Below are 20743 nucleotides of genomic sequence, written 5' to 3'. Positions count from 1 at the left end.
GATCTTTATTACTATGGGTTTAAATTTAAAACCACGAATGAAGATTTAGTGAGGCTGAATTCAGAAAGGAAAAAAAAAATTTTTTTGAGGGGCAACACTATGCATGTTGAAAAAGGCCTACAACTCCCAGAACGCCCCAGCCATCCATCCTGGGCGTCGCAGGCCTTTTTTCTGTCTAAGCACGATTGCGCCTCTAAATGGTCTTATACACAGGGGGAGGGGGGGAATGAGACCTCGCGAGACTGGCTGCCAAATCTCGCGAGAGAAATGAATGAACGGTTAAACGTGGGCGGGGGAGCTTTGGTAAAACCGATGGTGCTCAAAAACACCCTGTTTATATAGATTTGCTTCCCCCCCCCATAAAATAACGCGTTTAAGGTCGCGATCCTAAGATGTGTACACGCTGGCCCAGGCATGCTGGGAATTGTAGGCCTCTTCCCTGTCCAGCCGTACGTAGGCTGGCGCCTTCTAGGCTGCGGCGGCAGATCTCGCGGGATGGGACGGGCGGAGTATCGCGATAAAACGCAAAGGCGGGGGCGGGCCCCGCGCGAGGCGGCCCCGAGCGGGAGCTCGAGATCTCGCGAGGCCTTGCGCAACGTCTCGCGGTGCCCTCGGTGCCTGGAGGTCGTCGGCTGAGGAGAAAGAGCCTCTGTCGCCCCTCGCAGCCGACCGGCCCCGCCATGTTCTCCCGCCTCACCCGGCCCGCCTCCGCCGCGCTCCGCCGGGGGTTCGCCACCTCCTCGCAGGTACCTGGGCCGGGGGGTGGGGAGGACGCGGCAACAGGTGGCGCGGCCTGGCGGAGGGCGCCTGCTGCGCATGCGCCGGGCTGCGCTCGGCGCTGTACAACCCGCCAGCAGCAGCTACGATCAGTAATGCGGGCTGACCGCGTCACCTGCTCAAGGAACTCCTCGCTGCATCCGATGGCAAGCGGAGAGAGGAACTTCCTAAAGATAGCGATCCCGGTTTAGTCCTACTTAGAGTAAACCCATTGCAGTCAGTGGGGCAGGTGAGAACCAGACCTGCTTCAGTCCCGTTTTTTCAGTTGGTCTGCTCTAAGCAGGGCTGCTCCTGGGTCCAACTCTCCCTCTCTGCAAAATGGGGCTCCTAATGCTGGCCTGCCTCACAGGGTTGGCGTCGAAATAGGCCCTTTGAACTGCTGTGAGCCCTGTTAGCCTGCAGTCCTGCCGTGCTTTGTCGTTTGTTCGCTCAGTCGCTTCCAACCCTTCGTGACTTCGTGGACCAGCCCATGCCAGAGCTTCCTGTCGGCCGTTGCCACGCCCAGCTCCCCTGGCAGCCAGTCCCACCAGCCTTTTTTCTGAGCAGACATGCGTAGGATCGTGCTGTAAAAGTGCTTCATGTGTAAGTCCTATTGATTTCAATGGGTCTGCACAAAGTATGACTACATCTGGGTCCAAGCCTTACAGAATTTGGGCGATGCGCCCATGAGTTCCCCCGTCTGTTGCACATAGCCATGCTTAGTGTGATGTTTCCCATCTCATGGGGAATAAGGGTCTCAGTGGCTGCTAATCGTGATGGCTATGTGTTACCCCCAGGGTCAGAGGCAGTATCTAGTATCAGAGGCGGTATGCCTATGTGCACCAATTGCTGGGGAACAGGGGCGGTGGGGTGTGTGTGTGCTGTCACACTCATGTCCTGCATGTGGATTTCTTACAGGCAGCTGGTTGGCCGGTCTGAACAGAATGCTGGGCTACGTTGGCCTCTGTTGTTATCCAGTATAGCATTTCTAATGTTCTTATGCAGCCCTTATAAAACATTACAGTCTTCTGATCGCTTTTAGTTTATCAGACCATGTTTAAATTTATTACTTGTATTCATTAATTAAGACTTGGGGGAGTAAACCCCATTGGACTCAGAGGGGCTTGCTTCTGAGTAAACATGCATAGGATTGCACTGTAAATGTTGCAGCCCCAAATAATGATGATAGCAATGTTTGCACAGCATTGCCAATGTGCCAAGTACTTTACAACATAAGAGGAATGCAGGTCCGTGCCCTGAGGAGCTTACAGTCTAAACTTTAGGAAATGGGGAGGGGATGGAGACAAGAGTTAACACAGGGGAAATATCAATTTTGTTCAGTCACATGTGCTGAGGATTGGTTTCAATAGGAGATGAGGGCGTGTGCCAAAGAGGAGAGTTTTGAGGAAGGATTTGAAGAGAGGTGCTACCAGGTGGACAGTCCATTCTAGACCTAATACCTACCAAGAGCTGAAGAGGTTTTGGTCCATTTCTCAGATGAGCTTTAATTGGTTAGATCTGCCTTCAAATAAAACAGCTTAGGAGAAACAGAAGCATTCCTTCATTTTTTTTAGATGATGCATGCATGTTTCACCGCAAAGTCTTAGGGAAAAGCCTTCATGCCTGTGTGGTGAAGTCAGGCTTCTGTGGGTGGGATAAGAGAGTTACTTAGGGCGCAATCCTATGCATCCTTAAACAGCAATGAGTCCTACAACTCTCAGCATCCCCCACCAAGCAAAGCTGGCTGGGAAATGCTGGGAATTGTAGGACTTTTTTCTGTTCAACATGCTTGGGATTGCAACCTTATTCACTGAATAAAATCTAATATATAGTACACTAGAGAGATCTGGAAAGATGTTCACTATGTTTGCTTGGTTGCCTCTTAGCCCAGGAGGGTGTATAAAAACAGGGTGTGGGGAGAAGGGTGTTGCAATGCCAGATTAGTAGGAATGGAATAAGGAGAATTCAGTGCTGGAAGAACATGCACAGTCAGACTAGCATGGTTCAAAAGTTTGCTGGAGAAGTGGCCTCTTATTTGAACAGGGGCTGCTGCAAGACAGGGGGAGTGGTGGGGGGAGTTCCTTTTGGCGGTTGACCTTGTGTGGAGATGGCTTCCTTGAACTAAAGACTTATGACTTTGAGCTAAAATGAAGTGGAAGAGACAAAGTGTCACTGTAAATAGCATGAGGAATCTCATCCCATTAACCCTGTTGCTTTGTTCCTGATTAGTGCTCTACTTTGGGGGGAGGGGGGGGATGAAGTTTCTTCATTAGAGTTCAGTCCTTGCACTTAATTTGTTCAGATGTCTTGCGACATCCGTTATCCTGGCCATTTCCTGGCACTTTCACCTTTATCAGAGGTTTTTGCAACACCACCCATTTAAACATGTGTTTTCTGCTCGTTTCTTTTCAGCGGCAGGGATTTTCTGATCTTGCCAAGCTCCAGCCACTTCATAGACACCAAACTGTCACAAGAAAGCTCCCGGCTGAATCAGTTGTATTTGCTGCAGAACTCTTTGCAGTCACATTGACCTTGAATAGCATTAAATTCCTGGGCTCAGAGGACATAAAATCTGTTATGTCTGCGGTTTGTTGCTAGACTTAGGGCACAATCCTAAACATATTTAGACAGAAAAGAGTCTGTTGTGCCAGTATTCCCCAGGCAGCCATACTGGCTGGGGAATGCTGGGAGCTGCTGGACTTTTTTCTGTCTAAGCATGCATAGGATTGTGCCTTCAGACTTGCTGACCTTCGGTTCGCATCCGTTACTTTTTATCATCTTTCCCTTGTTGGTGAATTTAATTTGTTCACTCCATCAGCCTCTCCCAAATGGATGCTCTCCAGATGTTTTGGACTACAACTCCCAGCATTCCTGACCATTGGCCATATTGGCTGGACTGATGGGAGCTGAAGTCCAAAACAGCCAGAGGGCATCAGGTTGGGGAGGGCTGCTCTAGACTTTGATTCTTTGTTGGGATTGAAAGCAGTGCACTGGTTGCCCAGGCTGCTGGCATGGTGGCCCAGCTTGCTGCTGGCATGTTTTGTAGTCTTATTCATATATGGGAGGAGCAATTCTATGGCTCCTAGACAGCATCTGAGGGGCCATGGGATAGTTCAGATTTCCCAATCTGAGGTTGGAGACAGCACTCCAATCTTGGTGGGGGGGAATTGGAGATCCGACCCCCACTTCCCCTTGCAGCCGGCTCAGAAAGAACCATGCCAGCTGGGTTCTGAGGTCAGGAACTTGACCTCAGAGAGGGGGAGAAGGGGGCATTTCGGTGGATGGGGAGGGAGGAGACTGGAGAGGCCAGTATACAAGCTATCCTGAGCCTCTGCTAGCCTCTTTCCCTCCCTCTCTGAAATGCCTTTGCTAGACGGCAAAAAAGCCCATTTAGCAAAATTGCAGGGTGGGAGGATGGGAAGCGAAGATCACCTCCGCTGCTTCTCCTGCCCTGCATGGGATGATCATAAGCCTCTGAGTCCGGAGGCTTACAATCATCGAGGGTGCAGTCAATAGGATCGAGCCCTTATGCTGTCCTTCTGCACTTGTGATTTCATAGGGACAAGAAGGGAAGAGACAAATAAGCATATTCAGGCAGATAACGTAGCTCAGTCCTCCAGATGTGGGCAGCATGTCCATGTTGTCTGGAAATGATGGGAGTTGCATTCCAACACATCTGGAGGGTGACAGGTTGAGAGAGGCTGGCATAGGTTCTGCGCGATAATTGGAGGAGGAGGAGAAGACAAAGGGCAGCTGGTTCCCATTTAACCCGGTCTTCAAATCTAAACTGATGAACTGGCCAGAGCTGTGGGGACATTGAATAACAACCCTTTGAGCTCAAATGGATAGAATTGTGAACAGATGGATCCATCAAGAGCCACAGGCAGGACATTGTCCTGGCTTGGCTGAAAACTGGATAGGTGGTCCATTCTCATTACCACGCCAGTGTGTCTGTTACTGTCAAGACGCATGTTGTTCAGGGGTCCACTGCTTAAAATGCTTCCCACCCCGTCACCTGATTTGCATCGAGAGGGGCCTAGGTTCATTTCTGGATGAGTCCAAATATTCTAAAACCATACTCTAGTAGTAATAGTAGTGAGTGGGTGGGACAGGGGGTCAACTGTAGGGAGTTCTTCAGAGGGAAGACCCTTTAGGGTTTGGCTGGCTTACTGCAGCATGAGGTTTTGTGGATGAAGCTGGCTGGCTGACAGCACAGGGCTGTCTGTGCGCAAATCTTTTAAAAGCAAGATAACAGCGGGAGAACTCAAGATAATGAAAAGCGGGCTGATTACTAGAGCATTCACCCAAGGCGTACAGCGTGCAGTCTGTTGGGAGGCAGCTTTATTCTGCGTCTTTGGAAGCCTTATATACGCCCCAAGAAAGTTACCAGATTCGTTAAATGTGTAATTGTAGAACCTCTTGTTCCTGTTGGCCTTAAATCCTGTGAAGGGCTGAAGACCAAGTCCCTCTTAAAGCAAAGAAATGCTGCAGTCAGGCTTGTCTTGGAGACCATCCCTCTTCCTCCACCCCAGGCTGTTAGCCAATTGCAACATAGGCTTTGGGTTCGCCTTTGCTTAGCTCAGTCACAGAGTCAGAACTGCACAGTCAGCAGTGTACCAAAGACGCTGTCAGAGACGTGCTGGTGGCTTAACTTCTTCTTGTCCAGAGGATGGCCTCTCAACAGAGCTGATCATTGGTCTCCTGAGTTCTTATGTACAGCCATGAGGGCTAGAAGCTTTCCTCCTTTGAGAAGTGTGTGAGAGAGATTCCTAGGATTCAAAATCCTCTCAGGAACCACCAGATGTTCACAGTCCTGGCTGTGACTGCAACAATGCAGATCCCTTGTTGCTGTGACTTTAATTAGATAATGGTTTTGGGAAGGCAGTGAACTTAGTCTCTGGAGTTGTTTATACCCATTTTAGAGGTCAGCAGATGGTGGCCTGTGCTGTGATACAGGGTGTTACAATGATGCAAAGCTCTGAGGAGCTCGTTGCCTCAGAACGTCTCCTCTCCATTTCTCGTTTGCACAAGAGAATCTTCCATTGCAAGTACCTTTGCTTATTCTCTGTCTGATCTAGAACAATGCTAAAGTGTCGGTGCTTGGCGCTTCCGGGGGGATCGGCCAGCCCCTTTCCCTGTTGCTGAAGAACAGCCCTTTAATCAGTCGACTCAACCTCTATGATATCGCACACACTCCGGGTGTCGCAGCTGATCTCAGCCACATCGAAACCAGAGCTGAAGTGAAAGGTACGGGGTGCCAGTTTATTTCTAGTATTTTGCTTTGTTGAGAGACGTTTTCCCCAGAAGCAGGGCTGGTTGCGTGACCAGTTGATTGTCCAAGTATGTAAAGCAGGGGTGGGCAACCTGTGGTTCTTCACCTAATTTCAAAACTATTTTCAAGCAGGTCAAGAGGGAACCGCCCCTCCCCGGCAGCCCTTTGGGGAGGAGTGGGAAGAGAAGAGGGTGTCGGAAAGAGAAAGAAGGGGTGTGTTTGCCCCTGCCCAGTGCTGCCATCTGGACCTTAACAGATAAACAAATCTATGGTGCAACCACACTTGGATACTGTGTACATTTCTGGTCACTGCACCTAAAAAAGGGATATTGTAGAGTTGGGAAAAGGTGCAGAAAAGGGCAATGCAAATGATCAAGGGGCTGGAGCACTCCTGTATGGGGGAAGGTTACAACATCTGGGACTGTTTAGCTTTGTGAAAAGGTAAGTGAGGGGAGACATGATAGAGATGTAAAAATTGTGCCTGTTGTAGAGAAAGTGGATAGAGAGCCATTTTTTCGCATAATATGCAGACCCACTGGGGTCATCCCATAAAGCTGATTGGTGGGAGATTCAGGACAGACCAAAGGAAGGACTTCTTCATACAGCACATAATTAAACTATGGAATTTGCTACCACAAGATGTAGTGGTGGCCACCAATTTGGATGGCTTTAGAACGGGAGTCAACAAATTCCTAGAGGAGAAGACTGTCACTGGCTACTAGTCCTGATGGCTAAATGCTACCTCCACTATCAGTAGCAGTATGCCTATGTACACTAGTAGCTGGGGAATATGGGCGGGAGGGTGCTGTTGTGCTCATGTCCTGCTTGTGAGTTTCCCGTGGGCAGCTGGTTGGCCACTGTGTGAACAGAATGCTGGATGAGATGGACACTTGGACTGATCCAGCAGGGCTCTTCTTAGGTTCTTTCACCAAGAGAATGTGCCCTTGACAGAAAACAGAGATGTAGGATTGCCCTGTTCTTCTTCTCCCTTCCCCACCTGCAATCTCTTATGCCCCGTCCTCCTGCGGGTGATTCTCAGAGGAGATGGAACTGTAGTGACAGTGAGCTCTACTTTATCTGTCTCTGCAAGTTATCTCTGTCCTCTTACTGTAGGAGGACACTGTAGGAGAAGTGAGTATGTGTATTTGTCTGCAGTGGTTATGAATCTCTGACCTCCTCCTTCCCTCTTGGAAGGATGCCCAGAAATAATATTCCCACTTGCAGTATCCCACACTCTGAACAGCACGAGCAACAGATGATGGCCAGTTTTTGTTCCTACACAGTAACCTTTTGGGCCCTTCTCTATCCACTGGGAATATCTGAGCTCAGTATACTAATATAGGACTTGGGTTTTAATTAAAAAGATCATAAATCTGATTGGCTTCTATTGGTTGACTCTGAGCTTGTCCAACTTGAACATGCCCCCCCAGATCATAGAATCATAGAACAGTGGGGTTGGAAGGGGCCTGCAAGACCACCGAGTCCAACCCCCTGCTCAATGCAGGAATCCAAGTCAGAGCATCCCTGACAGGTGTCTGTCCAGCCTCGTCTTGATGCCTCCAGTGTGGGAGAGCCCACCGCCTCCTTAGGGAAGGGGTTCCAGTAATGTGAATTGGTGCGTGCAATTTGCTTCCTTGACCTGTCTAGCTGCTGCAGTGCCAGGAAACTCTTAATCTGTCTAGGTCTGTCCATAGATAATTGGAAGCTGTGTCATGATAGAGTGGGATACTGCTTCAGGAAGCTTTACAAACAAATTAGCTTTACAAACAAACAAATTTCCAAATGTTTGGAAAACAGCAAATTCCTGGGTGCTGACATCAGATTAATTGTCCTGGTGGCCAGGACCCTAAGACTTTCATAACCAAACACACTCACAGTTTTTCAATACGCTGATTTCACCAGCAGAAGTATCACCAGCCAATGTAAATATGGTTGTGTTGCTGCTTCAGGTTTTCTAGGACCCGAGCAGTTGCCAGAGTCCCTGAAGGGCTGTGAAGTTGTCGTGATTCCAGCTGGAGTCCCTAGAAAGCCAGGTAAGTCCGTAGTCTGAGAAATTCTAAAGGGATCCATGTTATGTGGGCTTACTGGTTGATCCCATCCAGCTGTAGTTGGTGTTGAGGTTGGTCACCATCGTGCTTGAGGAATAGGACAGGGGTTCTGGAACAAGTGGTGTTTATTGCTCTAACGCACCTAGTAAGTCGTTTGTCAAAGCTGCCCATATCTGAACCTCTGTTGGACTCAAGGGGTGTGCGGAAGTCTCCATGGGAGTGGAGGTGGGTGTTTAAATCTTCCACCAGCCTCTCCTGTAAACGTTGTCCCGTCCTTGCTTTTCTCTAGAACTCTCCTCCAACGTGGTGCCACCCCAGATGTGTTTGACTGCAACTCCCATGGCCAGTGGTTCAGGATGATGGGAGTTACAGTCCAAACCTGCTGGAGGGTACCTTGAGGAAGGCTGCTCCAGACAGTTCTCCATCCCACCCGCTTCCCAGTGCAACTTCAGCCCAAATGTTTTGGTCCTTCTGCAACCTTCTCCGTGTCCTTTACTTTTACCTCATCTTGCTTCTTTATCTAACTTTGCTGGCACTGAGTTATTTCCTATGAACCTTCAGTGCCTCCAGTTCCCCCACAGTCCAGGCTTACAAGGTGGGCTGGAGCCTTTTCAGGTGGCATTAGTCTGGGTTTTCTTGGAACGTGGTTAACGTGGCTTTATTGCTGCGCCTTTTCCTGTCTCCATAGGACCCTTGAGAACATTGCACTTAAGAGTCACTGAGTTGCACCGTGGCTGGCTGGTGTGCCATAAATCTTTGGGCTGCCTCCCATTGCAGAGATTCCACAACGGTGCTTGCCAGCTTGCTTCTGGCAAGCATATTGTTCTGCCGTGAACCCCTGCCTTTTCCCCAAGCCTGGGAAAAAGTCAGAGTGAAGTCCCAGCTCTTCTCTAGGCTTGGGGAAAGGACAGGGGAAATATCCCTGACCCTACACCGAACCTCAGGGGTTCAGTGCCAGAGAGATGACCAACCCAGCTTGGAGTTGGGATAAATGGAGACGTGCCCCCACAGTTGTGCTGTGCCTCAGAGCCTCCCTGAAGCTCAACATGACATTGCAGTCAAGATCCCATCTCCCTTGTTGGGGCAGGTCAGGATGAGCACCAATTTTGACTGCACATCAACAAATGGGAGGCCTGCTGTACTGTTGCTACTTGGGCCTGCTCTTGTCCCTGCAGCTCGCAGAATGCATAGAGGGTTGTGGCGGGGTGGGGAGGCATCTCCTTTTTCCTGGAGCAGCTGTGACGAGGTGCTATGGTGACTAGAGGCTCTGCCCAGCCAGGGGCTCAGAAACCTACGCTCTTAACATATCTGTGATGCGATTTCCCTGGATGAGGATTGGCTGGGAGGCCAGAATGCAGCCAATAAGTTCTCCCATCTGATCTGCAGGCATGACCCGCGACGACCTCTTCAATACGAATGCCACCATTGTAGCTAACCTGGCAGCTGCTTGCGCCAAGCATTGCCCCGAAGCCATGGTCTGTGTCATTGCAAATCCGGTAAGCAAAACCCAGCGGTGTTCCGCGGGGGAGCTCATGCAGACGTTTTGTGGCTGGATGAAATGCCTCTGCCTACCCCTCCGCTCGCTGGCTAGCGCATGCATGCAGAGCCTCTGGCTGCAAGCAGATTGGGAAGTCAGGAGGCAGTAGCATCTCCCTTCCTCTCCCAAGTTCTCTTGCAGTAAAGCTCAGCTATGTAGCCAACAACGGTCTGTCTCTGCCATGTGAATGGGGGGAAGAGGGAACTGGCTCAGTCATTCTGCCCATTGTGGGTTGGGGATCCTAGTTCAGATCACCTGATCCCAGACATCTCTGGCAGATTCTGTCATCTGGATTTTCTAAGCGCCTTCATAATAAAATGGCGCCTTCTGCGGAGCACAAGTGGGTAGTGGGAATCAGGTGGGGGCACGTAGGCCTTCGCCAAGTATGTGACTGCCTGCAGAATGGTAGCCATCGAGGAGGAAAACGTTTTCAGATCTTCCCAAGAACTGCAGCAGGCTGGGGGTCTTCTGACATTATTAGCCTTTATTAAGCAGATGGAGCATGCTAGCATGGGTGGGTCGCGCACACACAGGAGGACCACACCCCTCAAGCACATCAACAATACTTTGTATACTCATGAATTTCTTACTGTGCCACAGCTGTCAGCCAGTCAAATACTGACACAGTAGTGGGGGCTGCTACAGTTGAAGCACATACATACAGGGAACAAAACCTTCCAGCACAGTTTTCTTATCTACTTAAAGCATTCCAGGTTTTGCAACATCCCAGCACATCCTCTTTATCTGCTAACAATTTCCACATTCCCACCAGTAGCAACATTGTAGAACGCTCAGAGGGAGGCCTATCTTTACGGCTGCAGCCTGAACAAAACTACAGTTTTTCTCTCTCACCATGCAGCCAGTGTGCTCTCCCACCCAGGTTTAGGAAAGCGTCATTCATGTTGTGATGCTGTAACAGTCGCTCTCGCCCAGCCCTGCTTCAGTGGTGGGTTGAGGGGTGGGAAACAGTGAACGGTATGACATCATGGCACAAGGTAATTTCTCCTAGACCTTAAACAGAGGGAAGCTAGACACATCACACACACCCCTTTCAGCAACAGATGTATTTTCCAGGCAGCGGAGGCAATCTGGTCCCTGTAGTTGTCGTCCTCCCTCTGCTGCCGCCGGTTATCCCAGTGACTGCTGCACTGGGAAATGGTGCGTGCCAGCTGCTCTGTTCATCGCTACGTGACAGCGACCATCGAGTCCAGCCGCGCTGCCTAGAGAGTTGCCGGAAGTGGTGGATGCTCTAGGTTGCCGTCTCTGTGGGTGCCGCATTTTCGCGCATAGTGGCCGTTTTTAACAATGGAGATCCTGCCACACGGCACAGTAAGCCATCCCAGGCCCCTTTAACCCCATTGGAGAGGGGTGGTTAGCCAGGGTGGTTAGCTAGCCATCACGGCCGGGATTTTTACCCCACACACAACATGTTAGGCCACCGTGGTTCAATCAGAAACACAAATCACAGCGGCTTAGCATGTCATCTGAATGGACCTGCTGACTATCCGGGCTGCTGTTTGGCTTCTGCCCCTTTAGAAGGCTATTGCTGTGTTGTAGCTACAATCTGAAACTGACCACAACTTGTAATCGGGCCAAGCAAGAGGGGACTTACCTCTTATTTAGCACAGCTGAAGGCCCATTCACATAGTAGTTGTCCTGGGGCTTGGCTTGAAGGGTGTGGTAAAAGTCTTTTCAATAAATACTGTAGCAGGCTTCTTTTCAATCAGTGTGACCTGTCTCTTCCCTCCTCCATTCACCCCAAACTGGGCTGGAGGTGGAGGTGTTCCCAAAGACTTCCAAGAGAAAGCCATCTTTATTTATTCATGCACTTATTTATATGCTGCCTTTCAGGATTCAAATCCTAAGTTGTGATTCAGGACTCAGCTCCATAGTTGTGATTTTATATGAATATGATATTGTGGTTTTAAACTCTGGTATTGTTTTTTCGTGATGAGAGCTGCTTCAAGGGATCCTAAGGATTGAAAAGCCAGATAAAATGTTTAAATAGAGGTAATTAATGACTTTCTCCTTGCTTTTAGGTCAATTCCACCATCCCAATTACTTCTGAGGTTTTTAAGAAGCATGGGGTGTACAACCCCAACAGAATTTTTGGTGTCACAACGTTGGACATCGTCCGAGCAAATACTTTTGTGGCTGAATTGAAGGTATGTTGTTGCAGTCAACGCTAGTATATTCGTCTGTACATACTGCATCTGCCCTTTGGTTTCATTTTCTTATCCCTTACAAAGAAATGGCCATACTGACTGGGGTTGATGGGAGTTGTAGTTCAACGCATTTAGAGAGCACCATGTTGGGGAAGGCTGACACATGACTATCTTCTCGGGTTCCTATTCTTCATGGTGCGGGTCCAGTTGGAAAAGATGCTTTGCCCCGTCGTTTGACGTGCCCAAGTCTTGGCAGCAGGGTCGTTGTTGCTGCATATAATTCTGCACACACAGCATTTCATTTAACCTTTCGACGTTGGTGGCAGGCGAGCTTCTCTGGGAAGGCTATTCCAAAGGTGGGGATGCCATGACCAGACACCCCTCCCCCTGCATTCACCACCTGTCGTACCCGAACCGGTGGTGAGACTGGGAGTAGGGCGTTCGAAGATCGTATGGCTAGGACAGATTTGTATTGGAGAAGGTGGTCCTTCGGGGAGCCAAGTCTCAACCTGTTAAGAGCACTGCAGGTTGTTACCAACAGCTTGTAGGTTATTGAAGCAGCACTTAGCATTGTGCTGGAAAATGCAATTCCTAGGTTACTGCCTAAAGTTTCTGAGAAGCCTTCAAAGGCAGCCCCACATATAATTCATTCTAATAGTCCTATCTAGACATTACCGGGGCAAGGATAACAGTGGTCAGGTTGTCTCTATCCTTTGACTGATCCCACGCAGGAAATTCCAAACAGAGTTTACGTACGCAACAACCACCACCCCTCCCAATACTGAGTTCAGGCCGGCATATGTTGAGTGGCACAATGATACTAATATAAACTAATTACCATAGCTTATAATTTCTACAGTTTTGGGACTTCTTGTGTGTGCATAATATAAGTGGGGAGGAAGGAGCGGTGGTTAGATGGTGAACAGAATTGCCATTTGGGGAAAGGTAGCCCTGGGAGGGGAGGTGGAAACCATACAGAGCAATACAGTCGTCAGACTGATTCACATGTAATGATAAGCCAGAATTCATGTGAACCCTGGCTTATCGTTCAGAAGTGGTACACACTGTCCGAATGCTCCCACTTGGCTCCTCCTGCCAGCTAGAGCAGGTAAACGAACCCGGAACTCATCACCAAGTGAAAGCTTTGCGTCACATCCAAACTGGGATTCCTGGTTTGTCAGTCCCCTACAAAGCTGGAATCTGAAGCCAGGGTTTGTTCTTGGCTCATGATCCCTGGCTTGTTTGGGAATGGTGAGTCAGGAATCCTGCTTCAGACTTAACACTAAGCTTTTGCTCGCTGGTGAGTTTCTTTTCACTTTAGCCATGCCCCCTGGCAGAAGGAGGCAAGTGGGAGTAGTTGGGCAGCTGCTTGTGAGCAAAAAGCAACTCTTCGTAGCCGTTGTGGCTTGTTATGTGCAAAGGCAAACACAGAGTGAACCCTCTCCTCCTGCAGATTTCTCTACCTTGAGCCCTTCAAGCTTTTGTCTGCAACTATAGAGGCCAGGGCCTTAAGTTGCCTAGAAAAAATGTTAAAAGGTGACATTCTCAGCTGGTCAACGTCATTGCCACATCCTTGGCTTCCAGGCCAGACTGGGTGTCATACACCCTGCCATTGGCTCTTGGTTTGGCAGGTTGGAATTCAGCACTCTGGCTGCTGTTTTATCCCATTCCTCAGCTGGGATGAACTAAGCCTTAACCTCCTTTGCTGCTGTAGCGTGGGTCTTGTTCCCCGCTCATCAGATCATGAAGCAGCAGGAATTTGGTGTTTGCTGCCTTGTGATCTTTCTCACCACCTTGAAAGGCCTGGTTCAAGAGGCGGAGGGCCTGTTGTCCCGTCCAAGAGACCTGGGCCAAGACACAACTGGTTTCTGGCCAGTCGCAAACTGTTGCAGCTCACTTGAGCAGAGCGGCCTGTCCTCACTCCACCTTGGCGTAAGGTCACAGGGATAATAAATAGAAATCCCATGATATGGTTTTGATTGACTCCTTTGGGCTTTGGACGCATGCCAGACCTGTTGCAGAACTATCCTCTGTGTATTATTAGCCTGCTGTCGGGGCATGAAGGAGTGGCGGCCGAAGGCTCTCTGACCACACTTGGATCGTGTAGCTGGTGGCTAAAGTGCTCAGTTGTATTTCCAGGAATCAGGGTTTCAAGTCTGGTTTGTTAAATGGCCTATTTACAGCTGGAACACTTAAAAAATATCTGATCTTACCAGACTATAGAGCAGGATGTACCTTGTGTTGTTTCCTTCCTTCCCCCACCCCCTAATCCATAGAATACATTCTGTACATTCAATATATTGACATGCTGTTGACTAATTCTCCCCCCCCCCCCCATGTTCTTACAGTTCAGAGAATACCTTGGCCCAGATGGATAGGCTTGGAAATGAGGGGAGGTGGAAGGGTAGGAGAACTTGAGCCTCCCTCTTTCTGTCCAGAAGTCTTCCTCTGACATTTTTGACCTGAGCTTTTCTGTTTCATGAGGGCTAGGAACGTTTTTAGACATGTTTAAATGGAAGTCCAGATTTTTGGGGATACTTGTGGAAATCAGGTTCCATACTTTCTGTGGATGCATCGAACATACACAGACTTCATGCAAGGCAGTTTGGCGTGCTGCCCTTTACGGTTGCTACGACTTCTGCTGATCAGTGCAGCCGAACCACACTAATTTTAGCTTCCCGGTGAGCTGCACAGCTTGTTGCAGGGTTTGGCCCCGAATTTGTGCTGAAAGCTGCCTCTTCTGCAGGGCTTGGATCCAGCTCGTGTGAACGTCCCTGTGATCGGCGGTCACGCAGGGAAGACCATCATCCCACTGATCTCCCAGGTGCGTGTTGGAGGAGCGTTCGGTTTTTCCAGAGTTTGAACAGTATTTCTGGCCCTGAAAAGATGTAAGCAGAGGTGGTGGGTGGTGGTAATGGGCGTATTAGAAAGGTATCCGTTGTCAGCATCCCCCATGCTGACTTAGGAAGTGGAGCTGCAGGACGTGTGAGAGCAGAGTTTGGATTTGAACAGAAATGGAAAGGGAGGGTTATGTAACCTGTGGGGAAGAAGCTGGTCTCACTGCTTCCAGAGAGCCGTCAAGGGCAGTCCCTTGTTAGAGTCTGTGACAGTGGTCTAGTCTCAAGGTTGTGAAGGTAAAGACTGCGTTAGGAATCTCTGCTCCATCGCAAGTGAACGCTGCAGGGGTGGCCAACTGGCAGCCCGCGGGTCATATCTGGCCCCTAGTTGGCCTTCTTTCCTTGCCCCCCTCCAGCTCTTTCGGCGCTACATGGGGAGCACCAAAGGGATTGCGCTTTCCTGCAATGCCCCCCGTTAATTTCCGGGGGGGGGCACCCGCCGTGTAAGGCTCAGTGCCGCACCTCACTCTTGCGGGGCGGCAGGAAGAGCAGCTGGAAGGACCCTGCCCTGCTGCTTATTCTAAGGGCACCCTTTCCTTCCTTTGGGAACTGAAGTTTGCTGCTCAGGTCTTGGGTCATTTCACAGGCCTGCGGTGTGCCCACCGATTTCCCAGCAGGGCGCGTGCCTGCCAGCTTCTTCAGCCCAGGGAGCGGGGAGGTAGTATGGCTGAGGCGGCGGGGAGGATTTAGCCTACAGATTGCTTTTTCTGGGAGACCCGGTGCCGCTCTTGCTTATTTTTATCCCATTCCTCAGCCAAAACAGCTCCTGGAATGGCTTACTTATAATCAGTAATTCAAGACAGCCTCTGCCCATAGGCTTATTATCTAAAAAGACATGACACACGAGGAAAACGGGATGGGGAGGGAAGAGGAAAATGAAGTCTTTTGGCACTGCTGGTGGAATGGCCCCGCTTCCCACTCTCAGCTCCCTCAGTACAGGGCTCTGGGTGTAAGAAGATCGCTGATGTGAAGGATGGGCTTCTGGAGTGCGCCTGCAGCATAGCCCTGGCCGGATGTGGGCCTGACTTCTTGCCAGTGGGGTGCTGAGGGACAGCTTTCCGGGAGGGGCGGGAGTGCCAGCTTTGATGTTGGACGCTGCTATTAAAGCAAAAACGTACCACCCCGAGGCTGTAAGAATCTGGCAGGGGAAGCCGATGTGGGCCTTGAAAGTGAACCGCACTCCTTGTCCTCTTGCAGTGCACGCCCAAAGTGGATTTCCCTCAGGACCAGCTGACGGCCCTGACCGGAAGGATTCAGGAGGCCGGGACCGAAGTGGTCAAGGCAAAAGCAGGCGCAGGTTGGTGCATGGGAGCATTTCCCTGTCCTGATCCCTTGTCGCTTCCCTGAGTAGGACGCCACTGTGGCTGTGCCGTAATGAATGGATATCTGCCAGAAACATGCACCATGCACACCATCAGTCGCCACTAAATAGGTCATCTGCTGACCGCCTCCGTTGCTTACAGTTGTGTTAACCGTCCCACGCTTGTTCTGGTTCAGCCTACCCCCCCGCCCCAACAGTGTGCCCTCCAGATGTGTTCGGCAGCAACTCCCATCATTGCTAGCTGAGAATGATGGGGGTTGCAGTCCAACACATCCGGAGGGCACTTGGTTGGCGAGGGCTGCTCTGGTCAGTCTCCATGACTGGGGAGACCCGGGTTCAAGTCCCTTCTCAGTCATAAAGCTCACGAGGTGACCTGGGCCAATCACTGACGCCCAGCCTGACCCCTCTCATAGGCTTGTTGTGAGGATGAAATGAAGAGGAGGAACGTGTACGCCTTGGTTCCCTTGCAAGAGCAAAACCTGGCGGGCTATGAATGTAACAAATGAGCATAAAGACTGTGTTGTAATCCTCAGAGCAGCCCTGTAAGGTAGGGCAGCGTCTCCCTTGCCATATCGTAGGTGGCTGACTGAGGCTGAGAGAGGATGGCCTGCTCTTGGCAGAGAGGTGATTCAAACAGAAGACCTCCTGACCCGTAGCTCACTTTCTTAGCCACCTCGCTGCATCAGCTCCTCGCAAAGCGATGAAAGCATCGTGCGTTTCTGAAGTGCAGTATGTGATTGCAGCAGTTCATCCTGGCAAAGACGGGACATGGGAGACCTCAGTCGGGGCCGGCGTCCAGGGTCAGCATGGTCAGGCCAAGGACCCGCATCGCAGCAGTGGGCCCGCTGACCAGGGACCCCTGGAGCTGCTGCTCCTCTTCATCACTGCCACCTGCTTGTTCCCCCCGCCTCTCGCTCTGGCCCAGGCAGTGGTGGCGAGGAGGAGGAGCAGCAGACTCACCGGCCTCCTGGCTCTCTGCCGGGCAAGCGGGCGCCATGAGGAGGAGCTGGTGACAAGGATGGTGAGCAGGGAGACGGCCTGCAAAGGATGTCTTGCCCACGGGCCCTCGAAACCCTGGGGCCAGCACTGACCCCAGCATTTGCTACTGAAGCATTCCCGTATTGCCTTTGGTGGTTGATTCAGCACTGGGCTGCCTTGGTAGCGGAACAGAAACGTTGACGTGCCTTTGACTCTCCTCCCCCTCTGCTCCAACAGGATCGGCCACGCTGTCCATGGCCTATGCTGGCGCCCGGTTTGTCTTCTCTGTCCTGGATGCGATGAACGGCAAGGAGGGGGTTATCGAGTGCTCTTTCGTCCGCTCGGAGGAAACGGAGTGCACTTATTTCTCCACACCGCTGCTACTCGGGGTATGTAGCCTGGCCTTTCTTCAACTGCCGTTTACTCTATGCACGGGCAGTCCTCCAGCAAATTATTTTATAGAATTACGTTCTATTCTGCCTTTTAGAAAAACGTGACTCGTTCAGGCGCCTCACAGCACTACATAAACCAATGAAAACAGTCATAACTGTTAAATGACACAAAGCAAGGGGGCTTGCTGGATTTCCCCGGGGAGGGAAGTCCACAATCTCGGGGCCGCTGCAGGAAGGGCCCTGTCTCTGACACTTGCCAAGTGAGTTTCTTTCAAAGGGAGACTAGAGAGTAAGGTCTGGGCTGATGGTTGTAAAAGCTGGGTAAGTTCATATGGGCGAAGGTGAGCCTTGAGGTAACTGGGCCCCAGACCAATTAGGGCAGGGGCACAGAACCTCTTTCAGCCTGAAGGCCAAATTCCATTTCGGAGATGTTTTCAGGGGCTGCATTCCAAGGGTGTGTGGGGCCAAAGGCAAAAGGAGGTGGAGTCAAAATAAAGCTTTTACTTCCAGTAACAACCGTAGGGCGCAATGGAGGCGACTGGAGGTCACCTTGGAGGCGACTGCCTATCCGATGCAGGGCAGGAGAAGCGCAGAGGGGATCGTTCAACCCGAGCTCCTCCTGCCCTGCATTTTCTGCTAGACAGCTGATTTTGGCTGCCTAGCCGCGGGGGGGGGGGGGAGTGGGGGAGGAGGTTGCTGTATGACACATTGGATGTGTCGTACAGACATTTCCACCCACCCCGGAACACCCCCAGATATGCCCCTTTTCGGCCGCTCCGCGCTCTTCTTGCGAGCGTGGAGGATGGGGCTTCACGCTGCCTCCAACGCAGCGCAGAAGTGGGAGGAGGTCGGTTCCCTGAAAACCACTGTCTAGCGGCCATAGGATTGCTCCCTCCGAGGCTTTTCAACTGTTTGCGGGGGGTGGGAAATCTGCAGAAAAGCCAGGAAACCACCACAAGATCAGTGGTTTGGAAAAGGATGTGTGGCCTTCTGGGGAACCTCGGGGGGCCGGGTTTGGCCTGAGGTTCTACACCTCTGGATTAGGCCTTTAAAGGTTAGTAATCAATTCTAAATTGAGCTTGGAAACTAATTAGCGGCCAATATAACTGTTTTAGGGTAAGTGTTATATGAGTTCAAACTGTAGTTCCTAGGCAATAATACAGTGAATGAACTCTGCAATTAAAATAATGAAGGCCTAATCTGCAATTCTAAGAGCCTAACTGAATAGCAGGAGAATAGCAGGAGGAGTACCTGCAGTCATTCATCTGTGGGGTACTAGAATGGAATAATTGGGACACTGAGGCCTGTGTCTGTAAAGACCCTCAGATTTGATTTGGCTGAGCATGCAAATTGGGCATGGTTCCAGAACTTAGGAATTTTGCCTGCTTGTAATTTCCAGCTCATTCTTTGAGTAAAGGCACTGGTGTCTTTTCTCGTGAAAGCAGCACTTCGTCTCTAACGTTTTGTGTCATTTTTTTGACCTTCTCTTCTGCCCTCAGAAAAATGGCATTGAGAAGAACCTGGGTATCGGCAAGATCTCTCCTTTTGAAGAGAAGATGGTGGCTGAGGCTGTTTCAGAGCTGAAAGCTTCCATCAAGAAAGGCGAAGACTTTGCCAAGAGCATGAAGTGAAACGACGCGAACAAAAGAACTGCAGTCCCCTTAATTTATTTAAGGCGCATCATGTCACTTTAAAAGGCATCTAACGGCAAAGCGTTGGTTTTGCCTAAAGGCCTTGATATTACCTGCCCTGCAATCTGTCAATTGGAATTCTGTTCCTCAATTAAAGAAAATTATTATTTTTTTCAGGGTATTCCCTGGGTAACTGCTGTGGTTTTAGTGTGTATTTGGTGGATGGAGTTATTACCCAGAAGGGCTGTCCCAAGATCACAGGTCCATTGGAGAGCTTTCCCACAAGGAAATCTTTGGGGGTTTAGTAGGCTTGTCACCAAATAACAAATTGGAGGGTGGGGTTCACATGAATGGATTGTGTCTCAGATAGTGTTGCTCATAAAGATGCCTCTGTGAGAACCAGTTCATACCCATTCAGCAGTGTCGGAGTTTATGTGTGTATTTAATTAAAAGTATATTGGGGCTGCCTTTAAGGTGGAACCCTCTCACGTTTTTAGCTTGTATAAACTGCCCAAAGTGGATACAATAAGGATACAGTCAATAAAAATTAATAAAAGCATTACAAACAAAAGAAACCTGAACTTACCAATAAAACGGGCCACCCAGGAATTAAGGGAAAGCCAGGGAAAACCGGTGGGTCTTCAAGGCTTTCCTGAAGACTTGCCAAGAAAGAGCGTGACAAACCCCCAAAGGAAGGTGATTCCCAAGGAGCGGGGCCACTACTGAGAAAGCCCCCTCAGCTTTCCCTCGATGGCATGACTTCAGGCTGTAGGAAGAGGAGCGGCATGTTCGGAATATTTTCCATGCGTGCTCTCATGCACCCTTTCTCCTTCCATGCTACAAGTTGGAAAAATATATATGAGAGCTGATCTGCCACGATTGAGATGAATCTTGATTCTGTATGCTGCCTATAGTTGTCTGGCTGCCCCTGGAGTGTAGATTCCTTCTCGAGTGGATTATATTCTGGGCGGGAATCAACAAAGAATTATTTAAGAGACCCCAGACCAGACCTTTTCCCACTGACGGTGCTTCTTGCGCTCAGAAAACCACTAAAAGCACAAGCTGTGCATTGAGGGCTGTAGCTTCCACCTGTGAGGAGCTCTGTGCACCTAGTGCCATAACGCCGCCCCCCAAAAATCCGCTGCCTGTTTTCTGAAGACACCGGTCTCGCTTGCATAGGAGGCCCAGAATACTAGGAAGAGCTTGGGGTGGCTCTTCCATCACTCGGGGTGATGACAATGACAAAATGGCATGCGGTGAGCCAGGGTGCCTTTGGTTCTGATGTGGGTTGTGTTGCGCAAGAGATGACACTGCAGTGTGTTTGCTACCCAGCGCACACTAGGTGGGCACAGACTGGTGAGCATCCCGGTATATAATACATGCACCTTCATATGTGATTCACGATGCTACACTTTTGTTTGAAGAGCCATGTGTGGGGTAACCTGAAGTATATAACATTTTATCCCACCCTTCCTACTCAAGGTACTAGAGCTTGCTCCCTTTCTCTCCCCCTGCCGCCCTAGCTTAGCAACAGCCCTGTGCGGGAGGTTAGACTAAGAGATAAGGCTTTAAAAGGGGGTTAGACAAATTCCTGGAGGAAAAGGCTCTCAATGGCCACTAGTCCTGATGGCCATGTTCTACCTCCAGTTCCAGAGGCAGTGAGACTACGTACACCACTTGCTGGGGAACATGGGCGGGAGTGTGCTGTTGCGCTCATGCCCTGCATGTGGGTTCCTGGTCGACAGC

General features: G+C 50.2%; 1 protein-coding gene across 1 annotated transcript; it reads left to right on the top strand.

The window, feature by feature from the left end:
- The first annotated feature begins 590 nt into the window (after positions 1-590).
- MDH2 (malate dehydrogenase 2) lies at positions 591-19872 on the top strand. The gene is made up of 9 exons (XM_084822613.1): positions 591-746; positions 5835-6003; positions 7978-8061; positions 9463-9572; positions 11653-11778; positions 14525-14602; positions 15873-15972; positions 17212-17363; positions 18866-19872. The coding sequence occupies exons 1-9, from the start codon at positions 681-683 to the stop codon at positions 18995-18997; spliced, it is 1017 nt and encodes a 338-aa protein (XP_084678739.1). The 5' UTR covers positions 591-680; the 3' UTR covers positions 18998-19872.
- The last annotated feature ends 871 nt before the right edge of the window (positions 19873-20743 follow it).

The sequence above is a fragment of the Heloderma suspectum genome, chromosome 16 (assembly GCF_057233095.1).
Source record: "Heloderma suspectum isolate Gila_16-S chromosome 16, 16-S_ref, whole genome shotgun sequence".
Taxonomy (NCBI): Eukaryota; Metazoa; Chordata; class Lepidosauria; order Squamata; family Helodermatidae; genus Heloderma; species Heloderma suspectum.
Note: the sequence above shows the minus strand (reverse complement) of the source record. Positions and strands in the feature narration are given on the sequence as shown.

Bases quoted from the DNA above. Each gene is read 5' to 3' on its own strand.
- MDH2 (XM_084822613.1), top strand. From the start codon at position 681: ATGTTCTCCCGCCTCACCCGGCCCGCCTCCGCCGCGCTCCGCCGGGGG. The intron at 747-5,834 runs GTACCTGGGCCG...TGTCTGATCTAG, and splicing joins GGTTCGCCACCTCCTCGCAG to AACAATGCTAAAGTGTCGGT. The intron at 15,973-17,211 runs GTTGGTGCATGG...CTGCTCCAACAG, and splicing joins CAAGGCAAAAGCAGGCGCAG to GATCGGCCACGCTGTCCATG.